This window comes from Triticum aestivum, chromosome 1D (genome assembly GCF_018294505.1).
Source record: "Triticum aestivum cultivar Chinese Spring chromosome 1D, IWGSC CS RefSeq v2.1, whole genome shotgun sequence".
Taxonomy (NCBI): Eukaryota; Viridiplantae; Streptophyta; class Magnoliopsida; order Poales; family Poaceae; genus Triticum; species Triticum aestivum.
Genome location: NC_057796.1, coordinates 443835394 through 443849417, shown reverse-complemented (window position 1 = coordinate 443849417; position 14024 = coordinate 443835394). Strand labels below are relative to the sequence as shown.

The following is a 14024-nucleotide window of genomic DNA, read 5'->3' as shown; positions in this document are numbered from 1 at the left end:
TTGTATAAGCAAGGCTAAAATTTGACTTCAACAAAAGTATTTTTCAAGGAGGAGGAAAAACTTGCCTCTGCATCGATTGACTCTTTTTTATGATGCAGGGGACACTTATTCTGCAGAAGATTTTTTAAAGAAAGCAAGATCTCTGATCTCGCACGCCCAAACTCCCACGGAGTGTGCATCCGAACAAACCAAGAAAGGCTAATTTAAGATATGCTATTTTATGGTTGAAAACCATGTCTCATCTGTCAGAATTTTCCTCCTGATCATGCCCCACAAGGCACAGCCATACGGAGAGAGCGTGGCACCCAAGTCATCATTGCCATGCCGACCGCGAGGTTAATTTGCTGACAATCTCGATTTGTTGGCTTCCATTTGGCGCTTGGCAGCCAATCGCATTGACTAGCGTAGCTCATTCTTATCCCATTTTTCCTGCAAAACAAACCATGGAGGAGCAGCTTCTCGCCACGGGCACCGGGAAGAAGGGAGACGACGAGAGCCCGGTGCTGAGCGAGGTGAAGAAGCAGCTGCGCCTCGCCGGGCCTCTGGTCGTCGGCTGCCTCCTGCAGAACGTGGTCCAGATGATCTCCGTCATGTTCGTGGGCCACCTCGGCGAGCTCGCGCTCTCCGCCGCCTCCATGGCCACCTCCTTCGCCAACGTCACCGGCTTCAGCTTGCTGGTCCCTACTCATACCCATCCATTCCTCCTCCACGCTCGATCGACGCTTACTCGTATGAACTCCAACCGCAGGCCGGCATGGCGTGCAGCCTGGACACGCTGTGCGGGCAGGCGTACGGCGCCGGCCAGCACCGCATGCTGGGCGTGTACAAGCAGCGGGCGATGCTGGTGCTGTCGCTCGCGAGCGTGCCGGTGGCGGCGCTCTGGGCGTACACGGGCCGGATCCTGCTCCTGCTCGGGCAGGACCCGGAGATCGCGGCGGGCGCCGGCGGCTACATCCGCTGGATGATCCCGGCGCTGCTGGCGTACGGGCCGCTGCAGTGCCACGTCCGGTTCCTGCAGACGCAGAACGTGGTGGTGCCCGTGATGCTCAGCTCCGGCGCCACGGCCCTGAACCACCCGCTGGTGTGCTGGGCGCTGGTGCACGGGCTCCGCATGGGGAGCAAGGGCGCCGCGCTCGCCAACGCCGTCTCCTTCCTCACCAACCTCTCCATCCTCGCGCTCTACGTCCGGCTCTCGCCGTCCTGCTCGAGGACCTGGACCGGCTTCTCCCGCGACGCCTTCCGCGGCCTCGCCGGGTTCCTCAAGCTCGCCGTGCCGTCCGCCCTCATGGTCTGGTGAGCAGAGAGCCGAGCTACCCTGCCATTGCACGATGCAGTTGATGATCTGGAATTCACTAGGCTCAAATGGTTGATGCAGCATGGAGTGGTGGTCGTTCGAGCTGCTGGTGCTGCTCTCCGGCCTGCTCCCAAACCCCAAGCTGGAGACGGCGGTCCTGTCCATCTGCCTGAACACCAACTCCCTGGCGTTCATGGCGCCGCTCGGGCTCGGCGGTGCCATAAGCACGCGCGTGTCGAACGAGCTCGGGGCGGGGCGGCCGGCGGCGGCGCGGCTGGCGGCGCGCGTGGTGATGCTGCTGGCGCTGGCGGTGGGCGCGTCGGAGGGGCTGGTGATGCTGCTGGTGCGCGACGTGTGGGGGTACGCCTACAGCAACGAGGCGGAGGTGGCCGCCTACGTCGCCCGGATGATGCCCATCCTCGCCATGTCCGTCGTGTTCGACGGCCTCCAGTGCGTCCTCTCAGGTAGTACGTACTTACAAACGAACAAGCCATCATGCATTCTGTCGTTGCCTACTTTGCAGATCCTCCAGACGTGCTTGATTTTGGTTGCAGGCGTTGTCAGGGGCTGCGGGCAGCAGAAGATGGCCGCATTCGGCAACCTCGGGGCGTACTACCTCGTCGGCATTCCCGCGGCCTTCTTCTTCGCCTTCGTCTTCCACCTTGGAGGAATGGTAGTGCCTCTCTCTCTATGTTTCATCTTTCTTTTTTACAGTATAAATAAAAGATGTAAAACTATTTCGTCTTCTGGATCTGGATCAGGGGCTGTGGTTCGGGATATGGTGCGGGCTGGTGGTGCAGATGCTCTCGCTCCTCGCCATTTCCGAGTGCGCGACCGACTGGGACAAAGAGGTAGGGCTGCATCTGCATTCTGCACGGCGTTTGCTCTACGTTTTTTCCATCTCGTTCTGAATGCCAGCACTACGTTTGCAGGCGGTGAAGGCAAAGGACAGAGCCTTCACTTCTTCGCTGCCTCAAGATATGACGACGTGAGAAGCTCGAAACATTAACGTCCGTCGAGACGCAGCAGCATGGAACCGGCCGGATGATACTTTTGACGCCAAGCGAAATTTATCCAAAAAAACATGCGTTGATGATTGGATGGAATGTAACATGACAGGAATACGATACTGTAGCAGCCGATCGAGTCGCTACGAACCAGCTGCATTTGGGTTGGGGTGCCTTGATCAGGATCGACGCGTCCATGGTCGATGGCGTTGCTTCTATTTTGGCCCGCATCAATTGCGTCTCATTCGGACTTGCCATTTGCGATGAGGGGCACACACTGCACATGGCCACATCTTTGTTGCAACTCTGGATTTTCACAGGCACACATCTAATAAATAGAGTATCAAAAAACGTCTTACGTCATCGGTCAGAGGGAGTAAAAGATTAACAAGCTACTAGTTACATCGTTTACGTCCAGCATCAAAGCTTCACATCCAACACAAAGAAAAGACGTCAAACTCAACAAGATTTCACTTCGCCCTTCCCCGCCATGACAAGTCGGATTTAGAGGTAATTTTTGTCTTCTCAGCCTATCGTCACCGCCATCAAGGCCATGGTCTCTCCGCGGCAAGAGGGGCTGAGAGTGATCGACATGGAGAAGAGGAGGAGAGGAAACCACACTTTGATGTTGTTATTAACTCAGAGAATCAAGATTTCAATATGGTTTTTGTAATCAAAACACCTCTTTAGTAGATTTTTCTAGAAACTTGCTAAGCTTTATTGTTCAAAGGAAATATTCGTCGGAATACAAACTGGGTCGTGAGGAACTCCTAGCCACAAGTGGCCACCCTGTTCAATACAAATAGCATATTTAGTAAGGTTATGTGCTTCATCATTTGATGCACGATCCTAAAAAAAGAAACGGCTATAAAAATGGTAAACGATTTGTGTCGACCGACCGGTCTCGCACGAGATAGGTCGCCTTGCCACCCACTCGCCACACATCCTCGCGAGCTTGCCACGTCGTCTGGTGGGACCCACACAAGAGCGTCCCCCTATTGTATCTTCTTTTCTCTCCTTCCCATTCCCCATGACGGCCACTTCTCGTTTTCCTTCTCCTTTTTGTCGTGCGACCCTACCTTTCCTTCTACCTAGCTCCCGCGCCACCACTGCGCTCACTCTCTTTCCACCCCATAGCTCGTGTCTACTTCTGGTGCTGTGATGGACAGGGAGTCTGCAAGCGGTGACTGCGCGACGGCTTCAGGCGGATGGCCGATGATCTCACCCCATTGTGGGGTGGATTCAGGCAATGTGTCATGTTATAATGGTGGATGGAACCCCCAAAGAGACCACTGGTGCGGGAAACAGTTACCAGCCACGACTGCAACCTCACGGGTAGTGTGAGCGTAGGACGATGGGCCACGGGCCGCGTCCGATGGAGACAATTGCTGGGACCAGCGACCATGGATGTTGCAACCGGCGATCAAAGTTGCTAGAAGCAACAACCACGGTTGTTGGGATCGGCGACATCTGCGCCCCAAGTTGATTAAATGTGACGACCCGCCGCGGCATTTGCTGGAACTGTCCGGCTCGCCTCAACGACTGCTTGGACGGGCTAGCACAATTGTTGTAACTGGCGGCCATGGTTATCGGGACGATGACATGATGCAGCAACCCACAACGGCGACTGCTAGGACCGACTGACACAATTGCTGGAACCGGCGGCCAAAGTTGCTGGGACGCCGTTGGGATACTACACCTGGCCGCGACAACAGAACCGACGACCACGTTTTCTGGGCATCTATAGGATGTTGTGACCACCCTAGCGACTGCTGGGATGAGTGTAACTCTGTGCATTCGATATATGGTTTACATGGTTCGATTAAATAGGTTTTCCGATTTCTACGGTATTAATATTTCGGTTATTAGAATGGTTATATCATGGACCAAGTACAGTAAGTGGTATCCTGTGGTTGGATGGTAGAAGGACAGTGGTATCCTCAGCCCACCAGGGTTCAAGTCCTGGTGCTCGCATCATTTCAGGATTTCCGGCGATGCGCTTTCAGTAAGAGGAGACGTTCCCGTCGACGACGAGGCGCCTACGGTGACTTCGTAAATCTCAAGATGATATGTCAACTCAGCCTCTCGGAGGTGCTTATAGGGATAGTATGTGCGTGTGTGCATTCATAGGGATGAGTGTGTGCGTGTATGTATAAGCGCTTGCGTCTGTACCGTGTTAAAAAATAGGTTTTTCAATTTTTACGGTATTAATATTTCGGTTATTAGAATGGTTATATCATGGACCAAGTACAGTAAGTAGCCGATCGAGCCTCACATCGTCAGGTAGACAACCGCTGCGAAGTGCCAACTCTGTTCCTTCCGGCCCTCCCAGACCCAACAGGCCTAAACTAAACCCTCGTCTCCTTCCGCCGCACCGGAGCCGCCGCGGGAGATGTCGCTCTCCAAGCCGCTCGCCGCGCGCCGCCTCGTGCCGGCGCTCTTCCCGCTGGCCCACGCGGACGCCGCCTCGGCCGCGGCCTCCCGCCGCGCCCGCCGCCGGGGCGCGTTCGTCGCGACGCCCCCGGCCCCGCCGCCCTCCCCGAGCTCCGTGCGCCTCGCGGAGCCGCTCCCCTCGCTCGCCCCCTCCCGCCTCGCGCTCCACAACCGCGTCCTCGCGCTCCTCTCCCCCGACCTCGACGAGGCCGCGCTGCTCACCCGCCACGCGCTCCACTCCAACTGCCGCCCCTCCTCCTTCACCTGCGTCGCCGTCCTCGCCGCGCTCCTCCGCGCGCGCCGCCTCGACGACTTCTTCGCGCTCCACCGCTTCGCCCTCCAGGCCGCCGTCCCGCCCACCGCCGCCACCCACGCGCTCTACCTCTCCGCCCTCGCCGCCCGCCGCCTCCCCGACGCCGCGCTCCTCCACCTCCGCCTCATCGCCCGCCCCGGATCCCCCGTGCCCCCCTCCCCGACCGCCTACCGGGCCGTCGTCAGGTGCCTCGTCGCGGACCACGGCCGCCTCGCGGACGCCGTCGCGCTCAAGGACGAGATGCTCGCCTCCGGGTTCGTCGGGCCCGATCCCCATGTCTACAGCCTCCTCATGGCTGGGTTTGTGGAAGCCGGGGATGGGGCCAAAGCAGTGGAGCTGCACCAAGAACTGCAGGACAAGCTTGGCGGCGAGCCGGTCCTCGATGGCATCGTGTACGGGAGCCTCATGAAGGCCTACTTCCTTATGGGAATGGAGGAGAAGGCCATGGATTGCTACAAAGAGGTCTTCGCTCCGGAATCGGAGGTGAGGTTCGGGACCGAGAGCTATAATGAGGTGCTCGATGCGCTTGGGAAGAACCAAAGGTTAGAGGATGCACTTAACTTGTTCGACAGAATGCTTGGGGAGCATGACCCTCCACTGAGGATTACGGTTGATGTGAGAAGCTTCAGCGTGATGGTGGATGCCTACTGTGCTGCTGGAAGGTTTGAGGATGCGATTGCGGTGTTCCGGAGGATGGGAGAGTATAAGGTGGTACCGGATGTAGCAGCTTACAACAATCTGATTCGGCATCTCGGGCTTAATCGGTTGGTCGATGAACCAGAGGTGATCCACAAGGAGATGGGCGAGCATAGTCTTGCTGCTGATGAGGAGACATGTGTGCTGCTCATGGAGGCCTGCTTTAGGGCTGATCGCGTCGACGATGGTATCAGTTACTTCGACAGAATGGCTGAGCTGGAGTTGAAGCCTGATGCGTCTGCATATCATAGGATTGTCGATGGCTTGGTCGGTTTAAGCTTGCTTGACAAGGCTCAGGAGTACTTTGATCAGATGAGGGAGAAGGAAATTCACCCAAGCATTGCAACCTACGAGACACTGCTAAAGGCGTATGTTGGCGTTGGCGCGACACGGTTGGATGATGCAGCCAAGGTAGCAAAGTGTGTCCTTTTGGATGAGAATGTGGTTTTCAGTGATGTGATGAGGGAGCTTCTGGAAGGCGCGCTCCGTGGAGAGGGCAGGGAAGATGACATGGCAAAGCTGTATGAAGACGTGGAGAGGGAGAAGGCCGAAGCAGTTCTGCGGGCGGAAGAAGAGAAGACGAGGGCAGAGGCACTTGCCAGGGAAGAAAGGGCGGCGAGGAGGGCAGAGGCTGCTGCTAAGGACGAGGCTGCGGCGAAAGCTAGTGCTGCTGCCATTGAGGCTATCATTGGCCATAGAAGGAAAACTGAAGGTGAGACAGCAGAACCTGCATCTACTCCAAACGCTCTCGACGGCGGGCTTCTCAGCAGGCTTGGCCTCAGTTCACCTGGACAAGGTGCGCCTCAAGACACTCCAATAATAAGTACCGAAACAAAAGGAGATGGGCAGGAGCAATTTTGATGGCCATGAGCCATCTTGTCCTGCATTTGCTCTGAGCACTAGTCATGCATTTTTGTATCGATTCTAGGAGCATCAATCTGTATGATCTCTGATGGCTATAAAGGTTTCGAATTTCAACCATATCTCCGGTTGAGACCTTGTGTAACTGTGATTGATGCATAGCAATAGAGCGATAACCACGAGATCTTGATGAATTGTCATGGATAGTATATTTTTCCTATTCGTTCAGTATAATGAAATTGTAAACCAGATGTATTTCTGGCTGGAACTGCAAGATGAACTATGGAAAGAGAGCATAATGCAAGAGTCGGCCATACTATCTGATATCGAACTGTACTTCATTCTGTGAAAATGTTTGCCTTACACAGTATCAATATAATCCACGCGTATATTGAGGAGAAACAATCAAACGTATGATAAACCCACAGCTTAGCTGCTGAAAAGGCTACCAGAAGGCATAGCCGGCAAATGATACTGCATTTTGGCCTCTGAATCAGCCCAGGCACCCTGATATTGTTTTGGTAAACATATAGTTCTAGGGCTCCATCGTCTCGGAAAATCTTGGCTCCGCAGCCTCGACGGGTTGGTGTCCCTACGGATTCTTCATCAACAAGAACAACGATTATCTTCTCTTTCCCCTCTCCTGCGTCATCGGGGATCTGCAAGTGTAAGGGCCAAATTGATGTCAGTCTTGGTTACCCACAGTCCCATGGCATGCCGAAAATAAAGTACAAACCACCTCAAACATTGCTTCTGTCAAAATGCCCTCCATTATTGATCGTAGGCCTCTCGCTCCGGTTTCCCTCACAGCTGCTTTCTTTGCTATTAGCCTCAAAGCGTTTTCAGTAATATGCAATTTTACCTTGTGGAGGAAAAATGAACAAACACATTTCTTGTTATAAATCATCAACCAAGAAGGAATTTTTTAGTTAAAACTTCTGACGCGAACAAATCACGGACTAACATCATTCATCTTGAACAATTTCTTGTATTGCTTGCCTATTGCGTTCTTTGGCTCTCTGAGAACCTGAAAAGATAAATTAGCTAGGTTTTCAAGTTGTTGACAAAATGGAATGAAAACACTGCAGTGCAGAATGTAGTAGACTGGACTATAAAGCAGACCTTCTGGAAGCAATGATTATAATAGAGATGATCCCAAATAAAATAGTCAGGAAGGAAGCAAAAATGTGCAAAAAGTTTGCTACCTGAACCAGTTGATCTTCAGTGAGATGAGTCAAGCCAACTATTATTGGCAACCTCCCAATAAATTCTGGTGTCAGGCCATAGGCAATCAGATCGTCATTCTCGATCTAAATAAGGAATTGTCGAATATTACCTCTTGTATCAATGTGGGCATTAACAATTAAAACGTGTCACAAAACCGGTAACTAAGCTTACCTCTTCAAGCAAGCCGGATTGCCCAAGAGCATTCGTCAAAGCATAATCCCCCAATTCATGACGTATTGGTGTTCCAAAACCAAAAGGACAGCGGTGAAGTCTTGCATAGCACACAAACACTTTCAGACATGACATGGAGGTTATATATGAAAGAAGAGTAGGATAGTTCCAAAAGGTAGAGATCTGAATAACCTTTCTGAGACAATCTTTCCCAAGTCAGAGAAGGCACCTCCACAAATGAAGAGTATGTTTGTTGTATCAACCTGCAAAACAAATTAAACATACCCCCAACTCGTCATTGTAATGAAAGGTACTGATTACATTTTTGTAGTAAATTTAGTTCGTACTGCCAACTGCCTGCGACAAAAAGAACAACAGCCACGTTCAGTTAACCACATGTCACTCAGGCAAGCAACAACATATTGAAGACTATCAAAGTAATAGCACCATTCAATAGTTTTAGAGCTGTTGGTGCTAAACTGTTGAAATACGGCTACTGAGCTAGGTAGTAGGCACTAGGCACATAGCAGCCTGTAAAAAATTCTCAACAATTACCTCCACACAACCATGAGACATGCCATTTTGACTTCTCTTCCTTGGCACACTGAACACCTAAGAACACAAACATGGAATCATTCTTGTTTAGAGAATCGAATACGGTGCATGTGAGTCTGGAGTTTATTTACTTGGCAAACAGTGCTAGAAATCTTTTTGTAGTTTATGAAACCATGCACTCTTCTAAAGAGCACACAACTACAAATATAACATAGCCACTTACCGTTCCCTCAAACATCTTTAAGAGTGCTTGCTGGACACCCTCTCCAGAGACATCCCTCCGGTCCTCCTGGCAACCGAGCTGAATGTACCAATGTGGCATATTAGCGTACATGTAATGGGCTCCACTATATATCACGGTAGTGGTAATGATGATCAGAAATGCTTTTGAACAACCTTCTTTGCGAGCTTATCAACTTCATCAATGTAGATGATGCCACGCTCTGCAGCTTCGACATCGAAGTCAGCAGCCTAAGAGGCAGAACACATCAGAATCCAACATGTTAGTAGTTGGTTACAACTAAATTGCTGAAATGCATTGGCGCTCTGTTTTAACACAATGGTGGTAGTATAAAACTAGTGGCACCACATAGCTAAACGCGGAGTGAACAAACAGTCAGAACAGATTCATAGGCTGATATAAGTACCACTAGAAGTTTGTAGACGATTGATTCCACATCTTCCCCAGAGTACCCAGCCTGAAAGAGCAGTCTATTTGTAGCATCAGAAAGAAGAAAGAAGCATTAAAATCAGCTTCCTGATTTTCTGCCAGGACATGTATGAACCACCAATGCGTTAAAGAGAGCAGTCAAACTGTCAAAGAGAGCTTTCTAGTGGCATGTGACAGAATGCAAGATTTTACCTGTGTAATTGCTGTTGCATCAGCAATCACGAAGGGCACATTCGCAAAGCGAGCCAGCGTTTTTGCTAGAAGTGTTTTACCTGATCCAATCGCATCACATTAGCAAGCAAGAAACATCACATTAGAACATTCAAGTGGTAAAACGCATACGCATCCACCAGTACCTGATCCAGTTGGCCCAAGCAGAAGGATGTTACTCTTTTCGAGCTCAGTATCATCATCGGCCGCCGAGGTTTGCGATGAGCTAGGTTGATCACCACCACAACCACAAGTGAAACTCTCAGTCAGAACTTATCGGAGGGCTCGCGGTGCATGAACCGCCAACAAATTCAGTCGCCGGATGGGAAGAATCTAACCTCTTGGTGGAGGGCTCGCTGTATATCCTCTTGTAGTGGTTGTGCACGGCGACGCAGAGCACCTGCACAGCCAATTCCCCTGCTGAATCCGTTCATGGCTTGTACTAGTAGAATTCTGTTCTGTTATAGCAGGAAGAAATTCTGCACGGAACTAAACACAATCCTGCTAATTCCGCGCTGAAGGCGACAAGCTCGGAGGTTAACCTTTTTGGCCTTGTCTTGGCCGACGACGTACTGGTCCAGGCCCCGGCGGATCTCCTTGGGCGTGGGGAACCGCGGCGGCGGCGGCTTGGACTGCGCCGCGGAGTAGCAGGAGGGCGCTCGCGAGGCCACAGGGGACGCGCGCGCGGCGGCGGCGGCGCAGGCGCGGGTGGAGAGGAGGCGGCGCGCGGCCGCGTACATGAGGACACGGTCGCCGGAGCAGCCACCGTCGCCGTCGATCGGCTACCTATCCCCGGCTCTTCCTCGGTTTTCAGTGGGGGAGGGGGAGGAGGTCACGGTGGCTTTGGGGCTTTTACTGGTTTCCCCGTGCGCAAGGAGTTACACTATGCAATTTGATTTGCCCGTCAATTCGTCATCGACCGGTGATCATCCGGCAAACCATGCCGCTGCCGCGCCGGCCTGGGAGAGAAATCACCGGCGGAGGCCTGCGCGGGTGTGTGTGGGCGAGCAGCTACTCCGGCAGCAGCTTTGCACCAGCGTTACAAATCACTGGTATGAACTGCTGATATGGGTATGCAATCGCTTAGATTAAGCATGGCAAAATAACCATATATCAACTCAATTTAGATGCCGGAGCAATGAAATGGGGAAGATCATTTCATCTGGAGGCGTAATTTGCCCTGATTTTGGTACGCAAGCAATGCAAACATTACAGATAAATTCATCCATCCAGGATTCAACCAAGTGAAATGGGGAGATCATTATTATACTACCTCATCACCAAGTCAAATTCATTTCATCATTTCGTCTGGAAGAGCGTAATTTGCCCTGATTTCAGCAAGCAAGCAAGGCAAACATCACAGTCACAGATATCTCATCTGTCCAGGCTTCAATCACTCAACTAAGCGTGCGACAAATTATTAGACCTCATCGACGAGTCGAATTCACCGAGCCGGGTGTACTTTTTTCACCAGCATCAAGAATAGTATTTCAGAAAACCAAAACTTCGCACCGCGCATCACGAGAAACTGATTGGCTAACAGAGTCTTCAGCTCTTAATCGACGCCGATCGCGTGGAGGTACTCATGGAAGGAAGGCGCTCAGACGCTGTAGCCCGTGAAGGTGAAACCCCGGCCGGCGATCTCGCCGATGCAGAACCACCCGTAGAGCTCGAGGCCGAACAGAGCGATGATGCCCGCGTGCTCCACGTTCAGATCTTTCCTGTTTCTCCACAGCTGCTTCACTTGGTCCGCCTCCTTCCAGAATGCCTCGTAGCGGACGGGGAGGCTGCAGGAGACATGCGTGTGTCAGTGATACAGATGCAGTGAATAATCAAGCTGAGGTCAATGAAGTACAGCATTTCGATATGAAACTATGACAGGTAAATGTGATGAGTAGCTAGCTTTTAAAGACAGTCTTATGGTTGGAACTATAGAAGGGCAATATGCAGGTATTCAGTTCTAGGGCATGGTTCAGGAAATTGCATATGTAGATTTAGGTTGATGACTTGATGTATTCACCAAAACTTCTGCAAAGTACAACTATTCAAGAAGTCATAATGACAGTACCCCCTCATATATAGACCAATATACCATAGTATCAAAACAAAAAACCCTTACGAAAGGTATAACTAGAGCACATTCTATTACGCTATGAAATCCAAACAGAAGTTTATAGAGTAACCTTCACAAAGGAGAATTGAAGAAATAATAAACTTGCTGACAATAAGAAAAGGCACACTTTGACATGAGAAGTTAGTTAAATCAAGCATAAATCCTTTTTTTTCTTCTGAAATTGACATGAACTAGAAAGACATGACCATATAAAAACCGGCGATTTATCTATTATAAAATCTTTGTTCACAGAGAATTGAGAAAAACTCTCAGCAAACACGTAGTGTTCCAATCAAAGGACTCTAGCATTGTGGGTCTGAACTTACAGTCAGAACAAGACCAATTGGGAATGAGCCAGTGCCCCACGATGGAATTAGATAAACAGAACCATGTCCATTAATAAAACATGGCTCATCATTTTCATTCTTGTAGATAAGATGGCATCACGACATTTCAGAAATACAGTTTAATAGCTTGTTCAATCAGACTTCTAGTAAAGCAGTATTGCTAGTCTATTGGTCAAGCAGCCACAAACCAAACAAAGAGGCAACACAAATTAGGTCAGTGTTCCATTTCTTGCAGATAAGATAAGATCACGCATCACCCCATTTTCATAACATTGTTTCATAGTTTGCTCAATCATAACACTTGCATAATGTAGTATTACCGCATTTCATTCATTCAAGCAGCCACAAGTCAACAAAGATGCAATGCGATATAAATTAGTTTTACCAAACAAGATATGTTAACAGTCTGACCTAGGACACAATCTATCTGACAAGACACGCCAAGAACAGCAGTTCCAATCACGAACAAAACAATAGGTTTGACATATGGCATGAGCAACTGCATCGATCGAGATCATGCACATCGAGGACCGGGCAATCGATCCGCCACCGGGCACGCCCAGACAAGGACCGCGGGGAGGTATAGAGAGGGAGATGGGGAATGGACCTGGCGATGCGGGTGTAGAAGAGCTGCTTGGAGAGCTCCTGGCACTTCTCGACGGTGGGGGGCTGCACGACGAACTGCTTGTTCTTCTCGATGAGGGTCTTGTGGTAGGCGCACCCGTTCCTGGTCACGAACCGCGTCGCCTCGCAGGCCTTGGCCTGCAGCTGCGCCAGCTTGGACCCCAGCGCCGCCATGGACGGATCTGCTGCGACGCGACGGCTCCTGGGAGAGGGGGAGTCGCGGGAATGCGGCCGGGTGAGATCGCGGGAGAGGATCCGGGATCGGGCGGATGGGGGGAAGGGGGCTTACCTTGGGGGATCGGAGGAGGAGGAGGCGGCGGCGGGTGTGGGTTGGTTGTGCCTGCTGCGCGTGTGGTGATTTCTTTGGGAAGGGGGCGGCTTTTGGGAGGGCAGAGGAGGGGAGGGGAGGTTGGAGAGGGCTTTCTTTTCCTTGGTGGCTTGGAGAAGAGGTCAATGCTGGTTTGGTTGGGCCGAATAGCTCATACTCCTACCTGGGTTTGCTTGAATATTTGCGAATTTATTTAATATTGAAAAGGTAAATATTTATGAATCCAAAATAAACTAGACAAGGTCAAGATGAGATAGATTTAAAAAAAAACAGGTCTAAACTTAATGGTTGGGCATGTCTCAGTTTGGATAATCAAAATCTTGAACCTCAACTTCAGGGAGAAGGCCAGCAACGGTGAAAGTCCAATGCCCCGTCCAAACAAGAGCGAAAAACCATAATAATAATTCTTTTGTTCTAACCTGGGTTTTTTTTCAAGATTTGCGAACTTCAAATACTCCCTCCGTTCCAAAATATAGTGCGGCTTCGATTTCCGCGCTTCAACTTTGACCATAAATTTAACCAACGAGACCGACTGCGTCGGGAGCAAAAATTATACCGGTGAATTCGTATTCAAAATAAGTTTTCAGTTATATAAATTTTGCTCCCGCCGCAGTCGATCTCGTTGGTTGAATTTATGGTCAAAGTTGAACCTCGGGAAGCGCGGGCGCGCTATATTTTGGAACGGAGGGAGTATATTTTAGAAGTAAAAGATTTGCGAATCCAAAATAAACTACTGTCTCCGTTACACTCTGAAATACGTCTACATTCGAATGAAGTCCGTATTAAAATGCCTAGAAAGGCTCATATTTAGAAGGCCCTTCGAGAGAAATTGTTCTTATATTTAGAAACGGAGGGAGTAAGATAAGGTTAAGCTGAGATGGATATGAAGAAAATTTGAGCAGAACAAGTCTAAACTGAATAGTAAGGGCACATCTCGGTCGGTGCAGATAATGAAAATCCTAAACCTCAACTCTAGGTAATCAGAGCGGAAAACTATAGTTTTACAGTTTTACAGTTTTGTATTCTCAACTTTTGTACTAATAAATGGCTTCGATTAATTTTATTAAAGATAATTGGTGGCTTGACATCAATTACTTACGGCGACACCAATTACTTTATGCCAGAACATATTCAGATATAAATATAAATGTTCATAAAGTACGTATTTAATATTT

At 50.3% G+C, this 14024-nt stretch overlaps 4 protein-coding genes across 5 annotated transcripts; 2 read left to right on the top strand and 2 right to left on the bottom strand.

Annotated features, from left to right (window-relative positions):
* The first annotated feature begins 376 nt into the window (after positions 1–376).
* LOC123182773 (protein DETOXIFICATION 16) lies at positions 377–2454 on the top strand. Of its 2 annotated transcripts, none has more exons than XM_044595437.1 (6): positions 377–677; positions 749–1288; positions 1376–1758; positions 1849–1967; positions 2056–2145; positions 2227–2454. In XM_044595437.1, exons 1-6 carry the CDS (start codon positions 444–446, stop codon positions 2301–2303), a joined length of 1443 nt encoding a protein of 480 aa, XP_044451372.1. In that variant the 5' UTR covers positions 377–443; the 3' UTR covers positions 2304–2454. The 2 variants fall into 2 exon arrangements, with proteins under 2 accessions (XP_044451372.1, XP_044451373.1); XM_044595438.1 differs by having other exon boundaries at positions 378–677; positions 749–1293.
* Positions 2455–4605: 2151 nt separating this feature from the next.
* Positions 4606–6930, top strand: LOC123182771 (pentatricopeptide repeat-containing protein At3g49240, mitochondrial). Its single transcript, XM_044595434.1, has one exon. It carries the CDS (start codon positions 4694–4696, stop codon positions 6602–6604), a length of 1911 nt encoding a protein of 636 aa, XP_044451369.1. The 5' UTR covers positions 4606–4693; the 3' UTR covers positions 6605–6930.
* LOC123182772 (CLP protease regulatory subunit CLPX1, mitochondrial) lies at positions 6904–10478 on the bottom strand. The gene is made up of 14 exons (XM_044595436.1): positions 9980–10478; positions 9776–9837; positions 9584–9663; positions 9420–9499; positions 9205–9255; positions 8954–9028; positions 8781–8858; positions 8558–8614; positions 8195–8265; positions 8003–8102; positions 7810–7914; positions 7569–7631; positions 7344–7466; positions 6904–7263 (listed from the first exon to the last, which is right to left on the bottom strand). The coding sequence occupies exons 1-14, from the start codon at positions 10175–10177 to the stop codon at positions 6943–6945; spliced, it is 1464 nt and encodes a 487-aa protein (XP_044451371.1). The 5' UTR covers positions 10178–10478; the 3' UTR covers positions 6904–6942.
* A 194-nt stretch (positions 10479–10672) lies between these two features.
* On the bottom strand, positions 10673–12970 carry LOC123182774 (uncharacterized). Its single transcript, XM_044595439.1, has 3 exons — positions 12811–12970; positions 12505–12723; positions 10673–11224 (listed from the first exon to the last, which is right to left on the bottom strand). The coding sequence occupies exons 2-3, from the start codon at positions 12693–12695 to the stop codon at positions 11038–11040; spliced, it is 378 nt and encodes a 125-aa protein (XP_044451374.1). The 5' UTR covers positions 12696–12723; positions 12811–12970; the 3' UTR covers positions 10673–11037.
* Between the last annotated feature and the right edge of the window lie 1054 nt (positions 12971–14024).